A 12,872-nucleotide genomic window follows, 5' to 3' on the forward strand; every position below is an offset into this window, starting at 1 on the left:
ACTGGATTTCAAAGTAAACCAGTAGTGCCCCTTCTTGCACACAGTTGCACCAATTTTACATCCCAGCATTCAGATTATATGTATGACTGCTATTGTATGTATGTTTCTTAGATGCTAATTGTTTCTGCCATAGAAATACAGAGAACAGGCCATCAATAACATCAAGTAACAATGGCAACTGTGCAATTTTCGGAGACGGGGCGAGTAATTAGCTAACTCACTCTTGATGTAGATAAAGTATATCAAATGACTCAAAAATCTGCCATTAGCAACGACTTCCATTTTATTGCATTTCATTTTGGTCCAATTTCACAGATCTTGTAACCTACAAATGGCCACACATGTAACTACAGGTATGGGATCCATTATCCATAAACTCTTTATCCAGAATGCTCTGAATTACAGAAAGGGTGTCTCCCATAGACTCCTTTTTATCCAAATAATTAAAATTTTTAAAACTGATTACCTTTTTCTCTGTAATAATAAAACAGTAGCTTGTACTTGATCCAAACTAAGATATAATTAATCCTTATTGGAAGCAGAACCAGTCTGTCTGGTTTATTTAATATTTACATGATCTTATAGTAGACTTCAGGTATGCAGACCCAAATGACAGAAAGAACCGTTATCCAGAAAACCCCAGGTCCCGAGCATTCTGGATAACAGGTCCCTTACCTGTATTTGGATATTTTCTTGTTTTTGTCAAAATTAACAGCCAACCCTGAATTTATTGGGTCAACCAGCAATCAAAGACATATTTCATTGTACTGGATATGAGTGCTCACACTTGAAGAAACACTAAAACTAAAAATGAAAGTGTTTTAAAATAATTAAAATATAATATACTGTTGCCCTGCCTTGGTAAAAAAAATATAAATAAGCTATAAAGCCATGGGGATCAAGGCACGTCATATAGTAGATATTAAATAAACTGTGTAGAATACAAAGGGTAGGGAGAAAAATAAGGGGCATATGCCATTCATTGCTCTCTACAGGACATTTGTTGCAGAAAAAACGGCTTACTTGTAGTTTTTGCAGTTACAAACTTAATATGAAAAAATAAGTATTCTCAGTTTTTAACAATACTGGAAACAGAAACCAGTTGCTACATGTGGGGAGTTCTTAGTTCTCAAATACACATGGCCAAATCAAATACAATCTGATTAAATGCCCACCTATATATGACTACACTTACTCTATCCTCAGCACAATTCAACACTCTGCAATCATTTATACACTTGAAGAAAATATATATATCTTAACCTGGTATTTTCTCCTTCATATGAAACTTCTCCTGGAGCCCTGGTCTCTAAAGCATCCCAGTTTTTGGTTTTGATTTTCAACTGCACATTTTTGTACTGCAGACATGCGTCAGAAAAAAAAGAGCCATAGTCAAGTATTGCCTACTGGCTGCATCCCAAGCTCCTAATGAACTGAATCTGCAATACAAGATGTCCTGTTTCCCTTCCTGATATATCCTGTCATTTCAGTTTGCTGTTGGACAGTTGAAAACATTATCCATTACTTGTTGCATCACAAGCACAGATGGAGGAACTAGAAGAAAAACACAGTTTTTTGCGATTTCCACTATTCAAACTATCAAACACCAATTTCCTGCAAATTTTGACCTAAAAGCACAAACAGAGTAGGTTAACTCAATCACCTATAAAATCTGGCAGCCATTAATAAAGTGCATTTAGCAAGGAAAATTAATTTCAGCCAGAGCTACCCTGGTAATTGTGCTCTTTATTATGTGCATTTGATTTTTCACATGATCAGGTAACACCTGTCAATAAGTAAAATGTAGACTGGTGGCCTATTAAGCTTCCACAATAATAAGCTCCACCACCATAGTCTTTCAGCCAACATTCATTGTGCATGTATATGCTGAAAGCACTGCTTGGGGGTTTCATCTGTACAAAGAAATACTGGAAAGAAAAAAACTGCTGAAGCTAACGTGGGGGCAGCAGATAAAGGTTATCAGCCATATGGAGGAAATGTTGGAAGCAGCATATAAACCTAATCTGCACAATTATTGTTTCTCCACGATATATACGTAAAGATAATCTGGAAGCCACACATTCAGGGATGTAACATACACTCACCTGCATATAAAATATTTCTTGGCCTGCCAAATGCTTGTTGCATTTATTGTTACTACCCAACACGGACATTAAGCATTATTTCACCTAATCATACTATAATTTCTAAAATGTGCTTTAAATTAAGTTCTAGTATGCTATATAGGAACCTAATCTAAAGTACTTTTCAATTTTTAAAGCAGGTCTTAATTTATTATTGAAGGTTTTTTTTCTGCTTCCTTCAAGCATGCAAGTACAGGTATGGGATCCTTATCTGGTGGAAACCCATTATCCATAGGAGGGGCATCTCCCATAGAATCAATTTTATCCAAATAATCCAAATTTATAAAAATTATTTCCTTTTTCTCTGTAATAATAAAACACTTTTGGGGCTGCTGCCACCTGAGGCAGAAACCCAGATGTTGCCCCCCCCTTGACCGCTCCGTGCTTAAAAATCAGCGTCGGAGCGGGTCAAAGGGGGGCAGCATCGCTAGTCCATTGAGCCTAATTGTCCTCTCTGCACTAGCGGAGCCGAATTTCCGAGTTAAGTTACAAGAGGCGGAATATTGCTGCCCATTGTAACTGCCCGCTTGCTGCTGCCTGAGGCAAGGTTCTCACCATACCTCATGGCAGCAGCAGCCCTGCTTCTACTTGATCCAGATTAAGATATATTTAATCCTTATTTGGAGCAAAATCAGCCTATTGGGTATATATAATGTTTGCATAATTTTCTAGTAGACTTGAGGTATTTAGATCCAAATTACAGAAAGATCCATTATCCGGAAAACCTCAGTTCCCCACATTCAGGATAACAGGTCCCGTACCAATATTATAAATGTGGTTGCTACCAATAACTGACACTAGAAAGCTTAAACAGATTGATTTTGAGACTTCCATTTTAATATACTTATGGTATTTTGACCCTGGCAACCACATAGCAGACTTATATTGCAAAACAAAAGAAAAATACAAAAAATGAACTGAATTTTGTGTTAGAATACTACTGTCTAGACATATTAGAATTAGATTAAACGTAAACTATCCTTTTAGGACGGTGAGAGCTCTTTAGTTTCAGAATCCATTTTATATTTTCTCTTTCTATACACACAGGCCAAAACTTTATTTTATTTTTTTGCCATAAGTCACAGGTTCCCAGCAGCATTAATCTCCCTGGCTAATCAGGGGTAGCGTGTGTTATTATTCATTGCATCCCTAGACTCAAATCAACCATCTGCCAGCCTTAGTTCTGGTGTACATTAATTATGGGGCAATCAATCAGTGGGAAAGCAAAGCTGTAGCAAAAGAACACTGCCACTAAGTGGGGAAAGCTCACAGCTAAGGGGGATCTCTGCTCACCAAGTGACCAATCCCCTAATTGTAAAATTAGAAGTATTTGTGACCACAACCACTTCATTTGTTCAAATGTTCTTAATATGAGGAAGCCTAACCAGTATCCCCACTGCACAGTGCTCAACAATACTAATCTGTACCACTCAATGACCACTGCATCTCTGTCTTCTATGCTGGTTGCCATACTTCTTCATGATGGATCTATTATTTTTAGATGTGCCCCAAGCAAAAAAAAACAAAACATAAACCTGTGCTACTTAACATTATATGAGCAAATCTGAAGTCTTGCTTTGGCCAGGGGAGTAAAAAGTAAATTTGGTTTTGCTGAATGTTGCAGAAAATGTTGGGATTCTGCCAAATTCTAAAAGGAATCCTAGTTTATGTGCAAGCCACCTCTCAATTGTTCCAACAATGCTAACATTTCATTGGATATTGGCCCCAATTAGAAAAAAAACTTTTATTTTAACAAATGATGATAGAGGGAGATGAATGAATCAAACAGTCAGAGAGCAAGATGATGCCCAACAATGGTCAGTATATATATATATATATATATATATATATATATATATATATATATATATATATATATATATATATATATATCCAGACAAAGGCCAACCATAGCAGGCATATCCAGCAGTCTGAGTCCCTCCAGCTGTTGTTGAACAAGCAAAACCCCCTGCACCCTCAGAATAACAAATGCCGCAGTTGGATGGAAGCTGGGGGTCAGTAACAGCCAGAGGGTGTAATTGCTCCCTAAGGAATACCTTGGAAAAGGAAGGCTTTACTCCGGTTGTGGAATCCTTGAACCTGCTGCACTCCAGGGGTGGCCTCTCCCAGTTGGAGATCCTTGAAGATGTCTATCTGCAGGGAAGGGTCCACACCAAAGCCTGCACCTGCACAGGGAAGAGAGCACCTCAAGTTACTGGGAATGGCATTAGATTCCATCTACCTATATCTATCGATCTATCATCTATCTACTGTATCTATCTATCTATCCATCATCTATCTATCTATCTATGTCTATCTATCTATCATCTATCTATCTATCTATCTCTATCTATCTATCTATCTATCTATCTATCATCTATATATATCATTTATCTATATATTTATCTATCCATTGTCTATCTATATATCTATCATCTATCTGTCGATCTGTCTATCTACCATCTATATATATATATATATCATCTATCTACAGTATCTACCTATCTATTTATCTATCCATCGTCTATCTATCTATCATCATCATCTACTGTACCTATCTAGCTACTGTATCTATCTACTGTATCTATCTACTGTATCTATCTAGATCTCTCAAAGGTCAAGGTACCTGATATAACTGCACTTGTCTGTAATAGCAGGATCCACTTGGCACCAGTCTGACCTACTTCATCATCAATATCCAAGAAACTTATATGTTCCATCTCCAAATCCCATTCCCCATCCCATATCATCATATCAGTTTCATACCCAATATAAGCTCAGATATAATCTCAGCAAAGGGAGGGGACCGATTTATCTTGCTATGTCTCTTACCTGGTCTGAGGCAGAAAAGAAGGCAGAATGAGCCCAATATAAACTCCATTCTGCCGCGGATGCACTTATTCCATAATCTCCACTCCTGCTGCTGCGAGTCTAGTGCTGCTGCCGCTGTCCGGGAGTCTCTCCTAGAAGAGCACAGGCAGCCAGCGGATGAGCCAGTAACTTGGATTCCCCTGCGCTCGCATCATGAGCTCCAGCAGCAGCAGCAGGAAGGCAGGGCTGCCCAATAAGTGCCCACTGGCACCCTCCTACCCACCCCAGAGCCTGCAAAGGGGGATCTGGAAAGCAGGGAAATCCTCACTCCGAACCTGTTAAGAGACAATGGCTGTTCCTCTCCACAGAAGCTGCTGCTAGAGCTGCACTAATTGCTCCTTCAGGGATTGGGGAGAGGAGGGGGAAAGGGACAGGCTCCTGTGTCCCTTTCCTCTTTGGGTGTGAACAATTGGTCCTTCCAGTGGCTGCTGATGAGAGCTTTGTGCAGACACCATCCGACTGCTCAGCTGTACAGGTTGTGTCCTCTAGTGATTGGCAGGGGGTGGGGGCTGAATGACTGCTTTTACTGGTGCAGATGGGCATCCCTTTACATTACTAGGTGTTCCCGGGAGCCTCTGTGCCCTGTCCTTTCTAAACTCATTTAAGAAATAGCTGAATGCAGCATCCTCTCTTTTAGTACTGACTTAAAGCTGGAGACAGGAACATTAAGATTAGTGGAGCACTATAAATATGATTTAGATTTGTGCTTCAGTTCACTTCCCAGTCCCACATACAATGTATTTCCAGATCATCTTAATGGAGAAGAATTTTAGCCTCATGAAATATACGGGTAGATCCTCCTTAGTAAGGCTGACATCATTGCTCTCAGTTCTTTCTGCCATTTACCTACAGGACCCTTTTCATTTCTTCCCACTGTAGTCGCAATCGACTACAAATCGATTTGGTACTTTTCTGCAGTGATTGAATATATAATTTTATTTTTAAATCTGCATTTCTATTGTTAATTCACTCTGCCCATTTTAATTTCCTGTCATTAACAAACCCAGCTGAATTTCATTCATTTTCTATTATAATGAATACGATTTTGTCTTAGGAGAATACAATTCCACTAAGAATGGAAAATGACATGGATCAGTACATTAGTAAAAGCTTCTGGAAAATTAGTATGTTAGTTTGGAGGGAAAAAACCCTCCTCTTGTATTGTTTCAACTTTTGGGTAAAAAATATGGGCAGTCCAATGGGATCTAGACATGTCAGCGCTGAAAAGGATCAAACAGCTTCTCATTAGATTGGTCACCCATGTCTAGTCTTATAAATCCTTGTAACCACAGGAAGAGCAGACTTTCAACATAAGCATCTTTACACTGACATCAACTTGCTGCAGTCCCACACACTGCGATTTTACTAGAATTTTTTTAAAATTTAAATGACAAGAAATGCATTAATATGTCACTTATCTGTGGACATTTTGGGTGCTAAATATGTTAAGTAATGCTCAGTGTTTTATATCCTTGATATGCTGATATAAATATAATTTATATATATATATATAATTTTTTTTTAATTCAGTAGGTTTTGTGTGAGTTCCAATGGTACAACTATAGATAGAGAGGTATTGTTTTTGTGTGTTTTCTTTACATATACTTTATTTAAATAAGCTACTATGAATGGCATTCATGGGTCTCCAAAATAAAATAAAAAAACGCTCTCATATAAAACACCAGTGTGAAGGGCATATAATCCTAAAGACAAAACTTAGTATTAATTTAGCATTTTAACAATTTCGATAAGTTCTATAACAAATAATTTATTGGTTAGAGATGCAGTATTTAGGGGCTGATGAATAAAATATATTTAAATAAATATGGAGGGTTGGGCTTGTCTATGTAGAAAACAAACAGTCGCATTCTTTGTCATGTTCCAGTTTTCCTGCAGTTCCTTTTTCTTAATTCTGGTTTTTGTTTAAAAAATAAAAGGGGGCAAGTATAGAAAAAACGTCAATCACAGCAAAAAAAACAATGGCTTTTTTTACATTGATAACCCATCTTGACCCTCGACTGTCAATAAATCAGCCTCTAAGTGTTTGGTCCCACCCCCAGCATCTGCCACTGTTCACCCCTTGTCACCTGCTGCTGGGGCAGTATCACATTTATCTCTAAGCTAACAGGACAGTCTCTAGTGCAGCAGCTTTTGGGGAGGTGTCCTGCTTGGTGTAGCTGTCTGGGCAAAATCCACATTCAGATCAGACTAGAAGGCTTCTAGCAGCATTTTTACCCTTTTCAGACCCTCTCATCTTGCATGCACAGTTATGAGAAAACATATGGTATGGTAAAGATCTGGTTCCTGCTATGATATTTTTGTGTTTTTATGTGTATTTATGTGACCATAATATATTGAGTCTCAGTTCAGACATTTTATTAAAATATTAGGATATTAAAAGTCACCTCAGAGTTTGATGACGTTTATAAAAGCAATTGGTCTGCAGCCTCATTTCTGTCCATGGAAATCCTCTGTGACTTCTATCAGCCCTATATTTGACAAGAGAGGGATGCATTATTCCCTATATAAACTGAAGTATTTTAATTTTCCAATGACCCAAAATGTAAATTACACCACTGTAAACGAAAAGTTCTGACATCTTCTTGACAGCAAACTATCATCAATGCCAGTACCACAATTGACAGGTACCAACAGGGTTAAGCTATGAGGCCAGTTGAAATCTGATGAAGGACAACTCTATGGCTATTGGTTAGAAAGCCAGCACTTCCACTCCCATGCACTTGTCTTCCATCCTATTAGCATGACCCTAATTGCAACCAAACACTGAAATAGCTGTCATGTCAGGCAAAGACACAAAACAGCCCTATTTGATTTTAAAGGAAACAACACGCAGTGACAGGGAGTCATTCTGAGAAATAACTGCCAGAGTGCCTGGCCACCTATCCACTACCTGCTTAAACACACAAGAGCCATGAATGTCCTGTGAATTATATCCTTTTAAACTGTGTTTAGTGATATCATCCGTTATAATTGGTGCTTTGTGATGTTTGTCACATGGCTCACTGTATTATAATAAATGATGTACCCCTGTTGTAAAATATGAGGATATTTGATCTTTTATATGGTCATGGGACTCCTCTGTGACTTATAATTAGGGATGCACCGAATCCAGGATTCGGTTTGGGATTCGACCAGGATTCAACATTCTTCAGCAGGATTCGGATTCGGACGAATCATTCTGCCTGGCCGAACCGAATCCGAATCCTAATTTACATATGCAAATTAGGGGCGGGGAGGGAAATTACGTGACTTTTTGTCAGAAAACAAGGAAGTAAAAAATGTTTTCCCCCTTCCCACCCCTAATTTGCATATGCAAATTAGGGTTCGGATTCGGTTCGGTATTCGGCCGAATATTTCACAAAGGATTCGGGAGTTCGGCGAATCCAAAAAAGTGGATTCGGTGCATCCCTACTTATAATATCATCATATTTTACTACAGGGGGTATATATAAATAATGCCCCATTACTCATCAGAATCGAGTTAACTAAGAAAGCTAAGAGCCCTTCTGTACAAACCAATATTTCCTACAAAAAACATAATTGTTAGGTCTATGCATAAACAGGTCACACAATGCCAATTTATTCCTCATTCTCTCAAGCTTCGGATAAGACAACAAAGATTGAAATTCTGAGATTTGGTGATAAGCCTGTCTCGATGTTTACCAATGTTTCCTTGACAGCTTTTGTTCATTAATAATTTCCTTGAATAACCTTTCTACACTAATTTTTTTATCATGGACTAAATCCTAGCAATCAACTTCACGATGATGACTTGAATACTGCAACAATGTGTTTTGTTCAGTTATTTTCCACAAAGAATGTTTTTAAATTGGAACATCAATCACAACTAAGACATCCAAAAATGCTGCAAGAATTGCACTGAAATAAAAAGTTAATGTAATATCCTCAGTTCTAGTGTTTAACCATTCCATAAATGACACTAATGACTACTTGTTGACAACTAGGGGCCTATTTATCATGCTGTGTAAAACAATGGAGAAAAACATCACCAATGATGTAAGAAGTTAGAAAACAAAACAAGAATCTGATCAGTTGCTATGAGCAACATCACCGGTGATGTTTTTCTCCAATATTTTATGGATAAATAAACAATAAACAGGCCCCTTAATCTATGGATCTGCACAAAGCTAAACAATGTCTGGTGAGATTCATCTGGATAAATGTGCTCATCATCAAATGTGTACATATAGGCATTAGTGTAAGGGGGCAACAGTGCAGACGATAGCATTCCATTTGCATTGTAGGTAATACATATATTTCAGAAGAAAATAATTGTCATACAGTATTAAGGTAACCCAATCCAAAATATGATGTATAGAAGTTTATATGCATGTAATGCAAATGAGACAGACAAGCATGCATTTTAGGAGCACAGAGTAAAGATTACTCAAAGTATTCACAGTTAAATAGCCGCAAGAATAACAACTACTATTAGAAAGTTGTTGTTCGTGGAAGACACAGACGTATGCATGTGTGTATTGGTGGTGGAAACCCCAGGACAAATAGCCATTTAAAAACAAAGCTGGGCTGCTGTTTATTTAATAAGCACCCCTTTCTACATAAGCTGTATCAGTTTGTTTTCATGTGACAGCAAATAGGGTAAAAACATAGAAAACAATATTGGAATTTTTCAACAGAACAAAAACTCTTCTTTACTGTATTTAATGGGAAAAGGGCAAGATGAGTTTTTCACTGGATATGAGTCTGATGGAGAAAAGAGCTTAGCCCTGGCCTGAATAAAAACTGAGGGATTAGAGGTGGAAGAGAATTTCTGGGCATAGCTTCAATTATTTCTATACTATGGAAAAAAATTATAGAGCAGGTGACAACAGTCTATGAACTCTATGGATAAAAGCTCACAGCAGGCGGAAGGACTTAACTGTGTGTGCGGCAAGATCCTATTAACAGCCAGTATACTTGTATACCATGTTTAAAGTTTATGTGTTGATTAATGAAAGCTGAGAGTGAGAAGAGAAAAAACAGCCTTTCAATGTATTGTTTGTGCTGGGTAGGAATGGTACTAATGAACAAAACTAATGAGCCCATAGATTAAAGGTGCCTTTGACTTTTTGTGCATTCTGTTTGTGAAGGCTACACAAAGGATAGTGGCCGGAAGCTGGATCTGGCCCAAAACTCTCTTTTGATTCCATTGCCAGCTCAGGAGACCTCAAGTCAATATCAGATTGTAAATTCACCTGCATTTTCAGTTTCTTACATTTTGAAACTATATATTAACAGATAGATGATAGATCAAAACAAAACACAATCAGTGGTCTGAATATATATATATATCACGAGTTGTGCAATCTCTTGTTTAAACAAAACTTTAGAAAAAAAAGCTTGGCACATCTAAACCTAAAAAAAATTGATTAATGGAAACTTACACAGAGTACTTATCTGAGCACGCCTGCATTTTACATTAATTTTCTATTTTTAGCAGTTGCTTGGATATTTGCATTTTTAAACAGCTAATACTTGTTTTTTGTCTCAACTGAGAGTCAGCATCCCAAAGGTAAGCAGAATTAACGTAGTGCCTAGAAAATGCATAGACAGGGCTGGCCCTTCAAAAAGCTGTTGAGCTGAAAGCCTGTCTAGTAATATGAAACTGCTAATAAAAATTAATGTAAACTTAGTGGTTCTCAAATGACCACTCTTAGTTAGTTGACATCAATTTTTTGGGGTTAAGGTCCCCTTTTAATAAGAAGACCACAAATTCCAGCACTGGCGGGAAACCATTAGGGAACAAAACGATATCTGATTTAAATACTATACACTATCCTCCTGTATATCATAAGCCTGTCTGTTTCCTGGCATTTTTTCTTACAGTTTTACTTATCAAACTGACATTAACTGTTCAAACTGAATTCGTAAAATGTTTATGACATGAGTGAACAATTATCTGCAATACAGAAGTGGCTTGTAATGGCTTGTAATTATTCATTTGAAATTAATAGACAGACTAAATGAGATAGTGATTGCTAAAATAGCTTTGCACTTTCTTCCCTCTGCAAAAAAGTTAATTGTTTTGTTACTGTTAGGAAGAAATAAGACTGTCATAAATATGTACATTGAATTTCTGATTTCTATAAATGTTGTAGCAAATTATTCTCTCGGCACCCCAGTCCTAGTTACTGCAGGTTTTTTTATTATTATTATTATTATAGCAGCGACATTGTCCCCTGTAATGCTTTGCGTTACAACCGTGGTTGGAATGATCCCATTGAGTGGTAGATAGAATTTAACTATAAACATGTATCAGCACATGCTTTTTGGGCCCTGGTTGCAGTGGCAACTATGGAGAACACAAGTTTGAACAACAGATGATGGGCAAAATTATAAACTGTTGTTGGCCAAGGATCAGGACAGGCAGCAGACATCAAAATGCATAAAACTAGATGTAGGTTGAACTGAAGAACTGCTCAGATGAGTAGTGAAACGCTTTCAATAAACCTTTCAAAAGTCCAGTTGCCTTTGACTTATTTCTACTAGATACTGTAGATAAAGGTCAAATTTAAACTCCAAGGTTCAAGTCATGGTCAGGGCAGACAGCAAATAAACAAAACCCAGACAGGGGTCAGAAGCAGGCTGTGAATAGGTATAGTCAGAATCTGTAGTAACAGGCTGCAACTTGGGTGCAAGGAAACATTAACAATTTTATTTGCCCCAGGGTCCCCAATGTCATTTGCACATGAACCTGAAAAGCTGATATGCTAGCATGTCTTACATATGGACTCATAGACATGGACATGGCATTAGTGCATTTGGAATAATCCATATAACATTCATTCTTATGAGTCTGCATTGGCATGTCAAAATAAATATATACATGTCCATGTGCCCAGTGGTGTAAGTCAGTGTACAATGTCAGTTTCATATCATCACATCACTACAAAAGATTTAAATACAAACCAAATTATATCAATACATTCAAAAGTGCCTGCCGGAAGGTAATGCTCAGATTTCCATTAGAGACGCTTTTCCAGTGCTGTTTGGATTCAGGAGTAGTAAAAACCTTAAAAATAATAAATGGTATAAACATATTCGTATACCAAATAATTTCAGCTTTAACTACTGCACACATTAGAGATACAATGACCAGGGCCAACATTGGAAATCACGTGGCCCTGTACAACAACTCAAGTCCCGCCCCAGGCCCTGCCCTCCCCACACCACAAGTTAAAAGACCACACAGACATCAGCGCTAAAAATGCAACCCACACAAGTTATAAAAAGCCATCTATGGTCCTATAAGTTTAAAAAAACTGTGGCACCAGGGCCCCCTACAAGTTAAAAAAAAAGAATTGGTGACCAGGGCCCCCCTGTAAGTTAAAAAAAAAGCATTGGCACCAGGGCCCCCATTAAAGTTTTTTCAAAAATTATTGGTGGTCAGGGCCCCTCATAAGTTACAAAAAATGTCAGTGCCAGGGCCCTCATAAAAGTTTTTTTAAAAAAACATTGGTGCCAGGGCCCCCCTTACAAGTTGAAATTTTTTTTAAAAAAAACATTGGTGGCAGGGGTATTCAAATAATACATGGATAGGGGTTTAAAAAAATAAAAAACGCACATTGGTGTTCAGTAGAACTGAACTGGTGGCTTCAGGCTCCTTTCGTGACTTCAGGTCTTTTTGCGGCTTCAGGACTTCAACTTTGGCTCTTTTCGTTACTTCGGGTCTTTTCTCAGCTTCGGGACTTCAACTTCAGCTCGTTTCAGGACTTCAGCTATTTGGGACTTCAGCTTTTTGGCTCTTCGGGACTACGGCTGTTCAGGACGGCACAGCTTGTCAAGGGGGACCCAGCTATTTTGAAAAGTGCAGCA

General features: G+C 37.9%; 1 protein-coding gene across 1 annotated transcript in view; it reads right to left on the minus strand.

Moving 5' to 3' along the window:
- The window catches only part of nell2.S (neural EGFL like 2 S homeolog), a 132,198-nt gene extending 126,551 nt beyond the window's left edge, over positions 1–5,647 (minus strand). The window contains exons 1-2 of the mRNA XM_018255905.2: positions 4,977–5,647; positions 4,202–4,330 (exon numbers count right to left, since the gene is read on the minus strand). Coding sequence (XP_018111394.1) covers positions 4,202–4,330; positions 4,977–5,025 — 178 coding nt within the window. The 5' untranslated portion in view covers positions 5,026–5,647. The remainder of the gene's footprint in view (positions 1–4,201; positions 4,331–4,976) is intronic.
- Between the last annotated feature and the right edge of the window lie 7,225 nt (positions 5,648–12,872).

The sequence above is a fragment of the Xenopus laevis genome, chromosome 3S, assembly GCF_017654675.1.
Source record: "Xenopus laevis strain J_2021 chromosome 3S, Xenopus_laevis_v10.1, whole genome shotgun sequence".
NCBI classification, from domain to species: domain Eukaryota; kingdom Metazoa; phylum Chordata; class Amphibia; order Anura; family Pipidae; genus Xenopus; species Xenopus laevis.